Here is a 13,650-nt window from a genome sequence, read left to right on the forward strand (position 1 = left end):
TATATTATTATAAAAATAAAAAATAAAATATAATTATTTTTGTTTACAAAATGTTTGTCTCTTTTAGACAAAAAAAGATAAATATTTACTCCAAAAAAACAACTCAAGGACTGTATACAAGCAGTAGAGGTTCTTGGACTAACAGGAGGAATCTGGTGGGAATGGGTAAATATCATACCGGAAATTGTTCCTATGGATCATTGATACAATGTCCGATGTTGATCTTCTCCCTATTTCAACTGACTACGTCTCGTAGCCTAGTGTCATTGGACGTAATGGAAATAATAGATGAAAGAAAAGTGAAGGAAACGAGAGGAGAAATAGTTGCTGATGATGATGATAATGATCGCAAGATAAGTCAAGATTCAATATTTCCAAAACTGGAACATCTTCGTATTGAACAGTGTCATGGATTAAAATGTATATTCCCGTTTCTCTCTATTCAGGTTCTTCCGGCACTGGAATCTTTCTCAATATCTGATTGTGAGAAGCTGCAATACATATTTGGCCATGATTCAATAAATAATTTTCTAAAATGTGATGTTACCAAGCCAGGAAAACAATTAGAACCTTTGAAATGCAGTACCTTTAAAATCCCATTGGTTTATGAAGATCAACAGCAGGTAAGCCTCTCACCTTCTGTTATGTCATCTTTTGCTATTTTTTATTCTTCGTTTTTATTAGATATTATAACATTTGTGACTTACGTCTTAATATTAAGAGGAAGTTTTCTTTGATTGGTTTGTTAGTTTATTCTAAAATGAAATATTATTTAATTTTTTTTACTTAATCTCAAAAATGTTTTTATCTTACTACTTATTTATTTTAAGCAAGAATTGAGTGGGAACATCGATCATTTTTTTGGTTTGAAAAGTCTCAAGCTATATGATTGCAAAGTAGAAAATATATATTTTCTCAATGAAGAATTACATGAACAACAAATGAACTTATGTTTGGAGTGCATTGCGTTGCAGGATATGCCTTCGAAGAGTACGAGCCTTTTGGAGAATTCATTTTCCCTCAATCACCTTACAGTGATAAAAATCTTGCAATGCGAAAAATTGGAAAATGTGTTTTCCACATCTATATTAAGATGCCTACCACAATTGGTTGCTCTAAAAATAGTAGAATGCAAAGAGTTGAAGCATATTATTGAAGATGATTTGGAGAATGACAAATCCATAAATTTTGAGTCTACAAACACATACTTTCCAAAGCTAGAAATACTTATTGTAGGAAACTGCAACAAACTCAAATGTGTCTTTCCGACCTCCATATGTAAAGAGCTTCCAAGGCTAAAAGTTCTGATGATAAGAGAAGTATATGAGCTGCAAGATATATTCAAAACTGAAGGTGATGATCAGAAACTCGAGATTCCAAATCTGGAAGTTATAGCATTTATCAATCTGCCAAACCTCTCCGATGCTCAATAAGTGCTCTTGAGGCCGTAAATTATCGTTTTCTACATAGTTGTCATAATTTCTCTCTGACTTCAGCATCAAAATCGGATGACATAGATGACATTGATGACATTATTGGTTTTGTTCAAAGCATAGGTACACACTATATCAATATTTCTCAAGACATTATTAATTTGTGCGTGTTTACCCATGCACAGAATGCCACAAAGTTAAGGATATATTATTTATAAAGTTGAAAAAAATGATGATTTTTCAGTTGAAAGTAGACATTTTGATTTGTGATTATGATTATGAGTTATATTATGAATATGAGTTGGTTTCCCTTGTAATGGCCCAATTCTCTTCCAAATTCCGTATGTCAGAATTCTTATTATAAACATTGAGTGCAAAGTGAAATCATCGGTTAATAAATTTCCATTTCTCTAACATGCTACTATATAATGAGGTTAATCTCTATAATATTTTGCTATAGATTATGAATGCTATATAGAATTGAAGATTCAATTGGGACCATTAATAAGCGATTTCACCTGCAATGGAAAACCATTAATAAGTTCAAAAGTCACTCAAGAATCTGCCGTTGGGGTTGAAGCTGAAGCAGCATCAGAATCAGGAAGTATATTGACTTCGTCACAGCCACAGGTGAATACTTTACTTCATATTAAAAATCTAAATAATCAAAATGAGTTTGAAAACAAGATTTTTAAATTTAAGCAGGGTGTCGAGATAAGTACCGAAGATGGAATTACATCAACTAATGTTAAGACTTTAACATCCTCAACCCATTCAAAATCAAACAGTTCATCATCACCTCATTTAGAATTAGTCAGTTCATCATTTGATCCATCTTCACAGGTAGTCTTGTCGTGTTTTTTATTCATTAACTGTTATGAGATTGGATTCCTAAAAATCAAATTTTAAACTTTTTCTTTTTGAGTCTATGCAGAAAGATGGTGATTGCCAAATAGCCACGACGGAGACCAATGATGAAGGTGAAGAGTCTTTCAATATATTTTCTACTTTTATGTTACTTTTCCTATCCCACATTTTGGTTTTGAACTTTTTCCTATCCCACATTTTGTTCAGTTTCTCTAAAAGCTGCCGCTTCCATGAAAGAAAGCTCAAACATTGAGGAACAGTTTCCTAAGGAAGATAAAATAATAGTTTTCGAATCTAAACCCTCTTCTAGTATCACATCTCCAATAGCATCTCAGTTTCCTTCAAGGTCTTTCAAAGGTATTTACTGCTTTCATTTTACTTTTAATTAACTTTGTTGTGCTAAAAGAGGTTTAGTTATTATTTTCTCTACTTTCAGGGGACCTTTTTGAAATAGTAGAAGATTTAAGTTCTCCTTTTCTTGTCACAAGGGAGCTCGAACAACTAGTCTCCATGAAGCATTTGGATTATGGGAACTTGTCTGTATTAACTGATTTTCTTGTTAAGCATCCTTCTGTTCTTTTAAACAACACTTCACTTAGTAACAGATACAAGGGTTATGCCTACAACTATCTAGCCGAGCTATTGAAATTCCTCCAAACCCATAGTATGTGGTAATGTATTAATATGTAAATAGATGATCGGAAACTCCAATAGTGTGTATATATTTAGCACACACTACTTCTCTAGTGCATTAATTTGGTAGTGTATACATTTATGTGAAAATATTTCACATTTGATAAGTTTTAGAATCCAAATTTTTCGCATTTGATTTTATATACATGCATTTGTTTAAATTGAGCATTAGGTTGTGTAATACTCAACCCAATGCATTTTAGTTTAAATGCGCAATGCGTTTTGATCATAATTAGTTTCCATGCATTTATGTAGTTTGAGTTTTTTTCTAAGTTGTAGGTAAAGACGAAAATACGCTTGTGTATTTGTTTAAAATTTGATTTTCGAAAGAACAATTTTGTATTATGTGTGTCTGTATTGTTTGGCTTGATTTTCAATGTGCTTCATTTGAGTTTGATTTTTTCTACTTTGTATGACTTGTCTAGTTTAATCATAGGTAACATGGCTAACAACCATGAACGACTAGGGATCGACAGAGTGTCCCAATATGCATCTATTCGCAGGCAAATAGTCTGACCTTTGCGACCATCAATCAATGTTAATTGCTTTGATACAAATGCGTAAACTTCTAGGGCCCACGCATCTCCGACTTTGTTTTCCCGGAGGAGGAAGGTTTCATCTCCTAATTCCCCATAAACCCCACCAGTCCCAACAGTCAGGTTGATACACCTATTCTCCATGTAGTCGTTCCTAAGGAGTTTGAAGTAGGTGTATAAACCCTAATTCTCTGACTCAAAATTTTGTAAAATAATTCAATTTTAATTCAACATTTAGAGTGTCACGCATATTTCACCAAACATAGAAACCAACAAAATATAATCATTTGAATTAAGCAGCAGAAACCATAAAGTTTGACATATAACTTCTCAATGACAAATGAATAACAAAGTGGTTCAACAACTTCAATGTGAATAAGACATGTAACAACGAAATATAGACAACATGTCCCTAGTGCTACATATTAGAAAGACTCCACTAAAGACCCGAACGATAAATAACTAAAGACGCCTCAATATCGTCATCTAGCTCAAGCTGCTACTCCCCTTTCTGATTTTCTGTACTCCAAAGTAGCACATGCACCACAACAAACAAACAAGGTTGAGAATAGGCTCAAATATATTAATGGTGCAAAAGATAGAAAGGGTATCATATTCATACAAATCAACAAACACGTCACATATTCACAACAACGAAACAATTCACAATACTTTTATGTATGTAATATAACCAACAATCTCGACTCAATGCATGTGGTACCAATTAAAATTTATAGGTGTGTTACTGATTTTCGTCCATACTTGCTCCCGGTCCCCACTTATGAACCAGAGTCACCATAATCGTCACTGATCCCCACTACTGAATCAATAACGCTTCACTGATCCCATTACTGAAATCAGCTAATAGCTCCTAGTCCCCACTTCAGAATTAGAGCTCAATATAGTGACGTCATTGATGCCCACTACTGAATCAATAACACTTTACTGATCCCATTACTAAAATCAACTACTCGCTCCCAGTCTCCACTAGGAAGTATATTGACTTTGTCAGCCACAAGTGAATATTATACTTTTATTAAAAATCCAAATAGTCAAAATGAGTTTGAAAACAAAGAAGGAGCCATCTTAACAATTATCTGCTCTTAAACAAAAGACATTTCCCTATTGTGCATGTATTTCCCCCCTATTTTTCAATAAAATCTTAAACAACTTTTTAAATTTAAGCAAGGTGTCGAGATCAGTGTTATGGAATTACATCAACTAATGTTAAGACTTTAACATTTTCTATCCATTCAAAATCAAACAGTTCATCATCACCTCATTTAGAATTAATCAGTTCATCATTTGAACTTTACGGGTAGTGTTTTTTATTCATTAACTGTTCATCATTTCGTCATTTCTCGTATGTACTGAACTTATAAACTATATTATTATGTTTGTGTATTTAAACCTAATGATCTTTGATGCATGTTACGTTGATGAAGGAAATAATAATTTATGCACAACTATTGTTAGAATAAACTTGTGCATCATAGTTGAAATTTCATGTTAGAATATCTTGTCCAAAGGTCATGTTTTCAAGAGGATAAATGGGCTATTTCTAATAGGGTAATGATATTCTTACACCCATAATATTATACCAATATTTACATCATCAAACAATGTTATGGTGAACAGTGTTTTATAAATAAAATAATATTAAAAATTTATTTTAAATAAAAAATATTTAAAAAAAACATTTTTTTTAAAATTAATTTTATAATAAAAATATAATATTTTTTATTAACCAATTGTATTATTGCATTAACCACAAAAATAAATATGTTATTAACCACATCTTTTCTGATAGTTTATTAACCAATTTCACTATTTTATTAATCAATAAAATATATAATGTTGACCAAATTCTGACATTAATTTGTAATATTGACCTATTTTATTTTACTATTTATAGTTTTTAATTTTAATTAAATTATAAATTAATTTCAGAATTTTGTTAATATTATGTATTTCATTGATTAATGAAGTTGTGAAGTTGGTTAATAAACTATCAAAAAAATATTTTTGTTGTTAATAACATATATTTTTGTGGTTAATGCAATAATAAAATTGGTTAAAAAAATATTATATTTTTGTTACAAAATTAATTTTAAAAAAAATATTTTTTTAAATATTTTTTTAATTAAAATAAAATTTTAATATTATTTTATTAAAAAACATTATTCACCATATAAATATTGTTCACCGTATAAATACGCTGAACAGTATTGGGTGTAAGTATTGGTGTAACATTATGGTGTAAGAATAACATTGCTCTTTCTAATATCATTGTAGTGGTTTTGGAAATTCCATGGTTGGTTTCTCTAAAAATCTCATCAAATAAAGGGTAATACTAACTTGGGCACAAGTTAAAAATTAAAATGAAGAAATATTGTTTTAGAAATTGTGCATTGATTTTAATAGAAATATAAAGTTAATGATTTAATTATTTTTTTTTTCAATACAAATTTTCTATAAGTAGGTTTCTTAACTAGTTCCCTAGGGCAGAAGTTATTATTACCTTTATGTAGTTGCCGCAGCCTGAAAAATACGGAGGTGCGAAAAAAAAACAACCGGCGAGAAAGAAATGACAGAAGAGTCGCCACCGTGCGTTATTTATCCCAAAGGAGGGAAAGGAAACGCTCGAAGTAAACCTGGAGAAAGGAAAGGAAAAGACAAGGTCTCGCAACCAAATCTTGGGTTCGGGAGTCGATTATGCGAAGGGAAGGTATTAGCACCCCTACGCATCCGTAGTACTCTACGGGATCCACTCTTGTTGTTCTTGTCTAAAGGGTGTATGTTTATCTAATGTACTATTTACTAAAGAAGGGGTCAAAGAAAAATGACTCGCACAGATGTCGCATCCACTGCATACGTATCTCATCTGAATATGAGAATCAGAGTCTTCGTAGCTCGGCTACCTATGGGTTAAGGATAAGTGTGCTCGCTAAGACATCGCGTCTTATGCCTACGTATCTCATCGGGAATGAGAATCAGAGCAAAACGTAGTTCAAACTAACTACGGGAACAAAGGTCTCGATTGCAACTAGGGTAAGAGAAAGGGAAGGTCTCGATCGCAACGAGGGCGAGAGAAAGGATAGTCTCGATCGCAACGAGGGCGAGAGAAAGGATAGTCCCGATCGCAACGAGGGCGAGAGAAAGGAAGGATTAGTTGTTAGTCGTTAGTCAAACTCGGCAAGACATCGCATCTTGTGCCTACGTATCTCATCTGAACATGAGAATCAGAGTTGCCGTAGTTCGGCTCACGCACGCCAAACAAAACAAGACACCTACACACAAAAAGGTGGCAAACATGGAGCCCGACTGCCAATCACTGGACTTACATCAGCATCCGAACCAAAACACACACAAAAGGGCAAACGTGGAGCCCGACTGCCAATCACTGGACTTACATCAGCATCCGAACCAAAACACACACAAAAAGAAAAGGAAAGGTGCCCGGAGTGGTCTCGCACGACCACCTGCCTACATACCTCGTCTGGAACAAGGATCAGGGCGATGTAGTTCCCCTTCATAGGGATTGCCATCTGAACATGGACTTACAAAAGGAGGACACCAGTTGTGTCAAAGGAGAGTGGGCAATGTGTTCATGTCCTAGCAGTAGGTGTCGCAGCTCGCTGAATCGAGTCTTAGGCAGTTACCTCTTTGCAATAGAACGGACTACATGCCACAAGATCGGAGACGCTCGGAAAGGTCTAGAAGTGGGGAAGCTCTGCCCTAAAGTTGTCATGCAATATGTACTTAAGTGTTAGGATTTACAAATGGGAATATCTACCTAATGTTAGCATGCAAAGGAATATGGGGATTCTAACTATGTTATCATACAAAAGGATATGGGAATCCTACCTATGTTATCATACAACGGGTTCTATCTAATGGGTGCTACCTAATCGGAACAAGAATCGACGAATGGAGCAAGGAGAAGTGTTAGGGATAAAGGTAGATGGCGATGCATGAAGCAATCGACTTACAAGGTTGATGGCGATGCATAAAGCAATCGACTTACAAGGTTGATGGCGATGCATAAAGCAATCGACTTACAAAAGGGTGGATGAATACGTGCTGGTTCTGTTAGGTTTTGAAAAATGATAACTCGACGTTGGATCGAGGTTTTGGTCTTGTTTTGAAATGGTTATCGAATGTTCGTTTTATTTCTTGTATTAACAGATGAATAAAGAATGAAAGAATATTATACATTTCATGGGAGAGGGATACATTTGTTATGAATGGGGGTTGTCATGGCAATCAAACAATATAAATATATGCCTCATACATCATACAAGTAGGCAACGGTCAATCAGACAGTAAGATATTTAAACAAGTATATGGTCAAATCAAATAATCAAAGAAAAGAAATGAATGAGCATTAAACAACGTGTAAGTGTAAGGGAACCGGCTCATTGTAAGAAAGCCCAAGAGTAAGCTATGTGAGGTTGATGGCGATGCTTAAAAAGCAATCGACTTACAAGGGTGTAAAAATGGGCTCGATGTTAAATCGAGAAAAATATGATTTTTTGTAATTTTAAAATGGTTTTGAATGAATGATGAAGTTAAAAGAAAACAAAGTTTGCATTATTAACAAATGAAACTATGAGTGCAATAAAATTATAATACAACATAAACATGGAAAAAATGAATGCTAAAGAAAGGAAATGTTATATATGGGTATCGAACCCACTACCTCGAGGAAGGCAAGACAAACCTTCCTCCACTTGGCCATGGACCGCTAGTTGTTACTGTAACAACGACTCAAATACATAACCAAAATAATAAATGGGCCCTGAATGTTTCTAAGGTCCAACAGGATGTAATAAGCTAAAAAGAAGTGAACGTGCGGTCGCCCCATAAAGCCCAAAAGGGGGGACGGATCCAAACCGGGTTATCCGGATCCACAGGCTCGATCCAGTTTAACCCTTCACCTTCCACAGGAAAAGGTGTTATCCACGGTAGCCTTAACTTAACAGAACGAAAAGGAACAAATGAGATGTTCCCCTCCACCTCAAACCTTCTCTCCTCACTCTGATACATTCATATAAAACCTCTCTATCAAAGAAAGAAAAACAGTTTTCCTCACCCTAACCGATACTCAACCTCAAAAAGAACAGTGATTCACAGTTATGAAAGAAAAAGGAAGATATACACACATTTACGAAACCGAAAATGAGATGAAGAAAGAGCGAGAAATGTACCGGATTGTGAAGTTTTGGGAGCAAGTCAATAGGATAAGTGCTTCTCGAACCTTCTTTGGTTCTTCGCAGTCACGGCTCCCTTGGTTATCGTGGCGTTTGTGGTGTTTGTGAGGAAACGATTTTGATGGAGCTCAAAGCTTGTTCAGAAATTCACAATGAATCCCAGTGGCTTCGTAACAGAAACTTGGTATGAGTCTCCTTTTCAAATCTCTAGGGTTTCTTTTTTGAAGTTTTTTTTCGCCGCTCAATCCTCTCCTCTCTACTGATTCCTCCTTCTCACTATTTATCCTCCACGCATTTTAGGGTTTTTGACATCAAAAGAGGTCTCTGCAGAATCCCTTTTGATGTGCTCAGTCAGGATTGGCCTTACTTGATGCTAAATCAGAACCGGTAAACTGCACTCATGCTTTCTCTTCGTTTTTTGTCTGGATGCCAAATTGGGAACCCTTGAATTCTAAGCTTTACTGGCTATTATGTGTTACTGCAGTGAATTTCTTGTAATTTCCAGCTAATTCAATTGTGTTACTGCAGTGAATTTCTATTGCCACTACACTCGGTTGGTTTGTGAATGAATGAAAAGGATTTTGACTGGCCGTTGTAGGTTAGGCTTTTAAGTGGAACTGGTTTATTGGCCTAAGTGATGACCTGTTGAACAGGTTTTTCTTCTTAATACCAACTTGGTCAATGAATTGAATTTTGTGAATGAGTTTGGTGAAGTTCTAAGTGTGAATTGCCATTACATGGAATTAGGTTAGTCACCTATTGAAACTGTTACAGGTTATGACAATTTGTAGGTTTAGATTAATGGCTTGTCAAATCCCAATTCTGCTTAACATAATGCTTGTGATTACTTGTGATGTCCATTGTTGTTACCACATTTGATCTGCTTCTGTCCATGTTGATGCAGGTTTGGAGCAGCTCCAGTGATGCTTGCAGAAACGAAGTTAGCAATTAGAGCAACAACATTGACAGTTAACTGAAACTGCACAAATTTTTGAATGTTTATGTATATGGCCTGTCCCCATTTGGCAACTTTGACAATGGTAGTGAAGTTGTCATCCATTATAATCACATCAGCATTTTCTTTGGCAACCTCAGTTCCAGTAATGCCCATGGCTAGCCCAATGTCTGACTCGTGCAGTGCAGGAGCATCGTTTGTTCCATCACCAGTAACAGCTACAACCTCCTCAAACGAGTTACCAAGGTATGCTTGTCAAGAGGTAAGGATCGTGCCATTACCTGAATTCTTGGTATGATATCCTTCATTTGTTCCGGAGACAAATTGCGAAATTCTGGTCCTTCTATGGCTATACCACCCTCAGTAAGTATACCACATTCTCTAGCTATAGCCTTAGCTGTATTTATGTTATCACCAGTGACCATGCGGACAGATATTCCAGCTGCTAAACATTTTTGAACAACTTCCTTAATTCCAGGGCGCACAGGATCTTTGATTTCCACAATGGCTATCAGAGTATATCCAGTTTCAGGGATGTTGTTTTCTCCTTGTGTTTCATCTATATCTTTGACAGCCAAACAAAGAGTTCTCAAAGCTTCATTGGCAAATCCGTCTATAGTGTCATTCACAATCTTGGCTTTCTCTTGAGGAAGATCGACCGTTGTTCCATTATTATCAATGATTTTATCACACATTTTCAACACTATTTCTGATGCACCTTTGCAGAAAGTTCGGACCCTTCCATCAGGAAGACCTACGAGCACAGACATCCTCTTCCTGTCGGAATTGAAAGGTTCAACCTTAAGTATCTTACAGGATCTACGTTGTGCGTCAAAATCACCGCCTGAAACCAAGCCAAATTCCAATATTGCTGATTCTGTTGGTGTTCAGTTATATTATCCTTTCTCGTCTCTTTCTTGCAGTAATAAATGTTGTCTAACAGCTTTGATTTCTGTGCAGTTTTAATTGCATTTTAATGCAATGTAAAAAAGAAGATGTAGAGACATCATATATCTGTTTTTGTTTGGCGCCGAATGGGACATACAAACAGTGAAAAATATCAATTGAAGTTTGTATAATCTATGTTGTCCCTTGAGCAAACGAGAGAGGTTTTTTTTCTTTTTAGTGATTCTTGCTAGCTGGCCATTTATCCTTTCCAGGGTTGGTGTTTATCTGGTGATGCAGCAATAGCTCAGGTTCCTTGAACCTTGATCCAATGGTTCAGGTGCTGCACTATGGAGACTTTGTGTATTGCTTCTGTTATATCCCGGTTTTGACTTGGCTTCATGGCATGTTTTGTGGTTTACAGCAAGGTCTTGCAGTGCTGAATTGGTTTTGCAGGCTGCTGATGCTTGGCGGCAGGACCATGGCTGCTGCAGGATTTGGTATGCCTTGCAAGTCGTATTTGCTCATGTTTAGACTACAAGTTAATGTCCAATGTGGTGGCTTGCTCAGGATGCGGTCTGCTACAGGTCTAAGCCATGTGTGCATGCAATAAACAGGAAGTATATTACCACATATCACCATGGATTTTGAAACAAATGCAAGATGCAAGTCCAATATTGTCATGGCTTTGGAATATCAGACTAGGATGGGAAGTTCTTGGGGTTTGGAATAGGATAGAACTTAAGTTGACTTTGGTCCAAGTTGACTAAAAAGTCAATTATTGACCAAAGTCAACACTTGGTCAACATGTACTTTTTGGCTTTTTGTATATAACAGACATATTGTGGATGATAATGGATGGGATTTATGGTTTTAGGATGAAAATTTAGGGTATTAGGGATTTGGGTTGACTTTGGTCAAAGTTGACCAAAAAGTCAACTGTTGACCAAAGTCAACAATTGGTCAAAAGTGTCAATTTGTTTATTATTTTTTTTTTGTATTGACTCATATGTACTGGTTTAAAATGACATGAAAAAGATTGGAGGTTGTTTTCACAATTGGCTTGAATGTTTGACTCTTGAGAAGAAGATAACTTGACTGATAATGTGTATGAACAAAACCATGAAATAAGACCATAAGGTTATAGTATCCATGAACCAATAACATGACTGGCAAGTGGTTTGAAACACAAGAAACCTGGTTGTTCAGATGACCCAGACCATAGAGGTATCCACAATCACAACACCATGACTTTGGATCAAAAACCACTCCTCATATAAAACCAACATAAGGTTAGGCCAAGCATGCCAAACAAACATAAAAATTTAGGAGCAAAATCGGGGTATGACAGTTGCCCCTATTTAAGCGTCTTCAACTAGAGAATATGAAGCAGGATATTCTTCATACGATCATAGTGGGAGATGGTTAAATACTAAGAAGACCCGGATTTTGATCCTGAATCCCTATGAAATAATTAACCATGCCCATCAGAAACGGCAAAGAAGCAATCCCAAAAGAAGAATCCGTCTGGTACGGTGAAAATCGGTCTGAGTACTGACACAGGAAGTTGACCTGAATACCAAAATAAATGGTAACACAGGAATACCCATGGCCTGAACGCCGCACTAAGCATCGGAATATGAGAGTATCAATGTTGGTCTGATCACCGAAAATCTGGTCTGAAAACCACTTCGGTCTGGAAATCGAAAACTTCTTCGATCTGAAAAATCGGGAAAGACTGGCTTGAGTGCCACTTCGGTCTGGATACCGGGAAAACTGGCCTGAATGCCACTTCGGTCTGGATACCGGGAAAACCGGCCTGAATGCCACTTCGGTCTGGATACCGGAAACTTCTTCGATCTGAAAATCGGGAAAGACTGGCTTGAATGCCACTTCGGTCTGGATACCGGGAAAACTGGCCTGAATGCCACTTCGGTCTGGATACCGGAAACTTCTTCGATCTGAAAAATCGGGAAAGACTGGCTTGAGTGCCACTTCGGTCTGGATACCGGGAAAACTGGCCTGAATGCCACTTCGGTCTGGATACCGGGAAAACCGGCCTGAATGCCACTTCGGTCTGGATACCGGAAACTTCTTCGATCTGAAAATCGGGAAAGACTGGCTTGAATGCCACTTCGGTCTGGATACCGGGAAAACTGGCCTGAATGCCACTTCGGTCTGGATACCGGAAACTTCTTCGATCTGAAAATCGGGAAAGACTGGCTTGAATGCCACTTCGGTCTGGATACCAGGAAAACTGGCCTGAATGCCACTTCGGTCTGGATACCGGGAAAACTGGCCTGAATGCCACTTCGGTCTGGATACCGGAAACTTCTTCGATCTGAAAATCGGGAAATACTGGCTTGAATGCCACTTCGGTCTGGATACCGCCTCGGTCTGAACACCGGAAAATTGGCCTGAATGCCATAAGTTCTTCGTCCTGATTGTTGAGAACTTCTTCGATCTGGAAATCGGAAACTGGCCTGAATGCCACTTCGGTCTGGATACCGGAAAATTGGCCTGAATGCCACTTCGGTCTGAATACCGCCTCGGTCTGAATACCGGAAAATTGGCCTGAATGCCATAAGTTCTTCGTCCTGATTGTTGAGAACTTCTTCGATCTGGAAATCGGAAACTGGCCTGAATGCCACTTCGGTCTGGATACCGGAAAATTGGCCTGAATGCCACTTCGGTCTGAATACCGCCTCGGTCTGAATACCGGAAAACTGGTCTGAATACCATAAGTTCTTCGTCCTGATTGTTGAGAACTTCTTCGATCTGGAAATCGGAAACTGGCCTGAATGCCACTTCGGTCTGGACACCGGAAAATTGGCCTGAATGCCACTTCGGTCTGAATACCGCCTCGGTCTGAATACCGGAAAACTGGTCTGAATACCATAAGTTCTTCGTCCTGATTGTTGAGAACTTCTTCGATCTGGAAATCGGAAACTGGCCTGAATGCCACTTCGGTCTGGATACCGGAAACTTCTTCGTGTCTATCATCATCGGCGAAGATAACAAAACAGTGATACGTGAGCCGGCACGCGTGCCAAAGACCCAAGCTGGGG

At 37.2% G+C, this 13,650-nt stretch overlaps 1 protein-coding gene and 1 pseudogene across 1 annotated transcript; one reads left to right on the forward strand and one right to left on the reverse strand.

Annotated features, from left to right (window-relative positions):
- Positions 1–275: 275 nt before the first annotated feature.
- On the forward strand, positions 276–2,975 carry LOC127080472 (uncharacterized). The gene is given in 9 exon segments (XM_051020792.1): positions 276–623; positions 825–1,434; positions 1,437–1,600; positions 1,678–1,774; positions 1,894–2,063; positions 2,139–2,276; positions 2,368–2,413; positions 2,508–2,657; positions 2,737–2,975. Coding segments are annotated over 9 exon segments (1,962 nt in total).
- A 6,611-nt stretch (positions 2,976–9,586) lies between these two features.
- Positions 9,587–10,584, reverse strand: LOC127080473 (calcium-transporting ATPase 4, plasma membrane-type-like; annotated as a pseudogene).
- Positions 10,585–13,650: the final 3,066 nt, after the last annotated feature.

This window comes from Lathyrus oleraceus, chromosome 5 (assembly GCF_024323335.1).
Source record: "Lathyrus oleraceus cultivar Zhongwan6 chromosome 5, CAAS_Psat_ZW6_1.0, whole genome shotgun sequence".
Taxonomy (NCBI): Eukaryota; Viridiplantae; Streptophyta; class Magnoliopsida; order Fabales; family Fabaceae; genus Lathyrus; species Lathyrus oleraceus.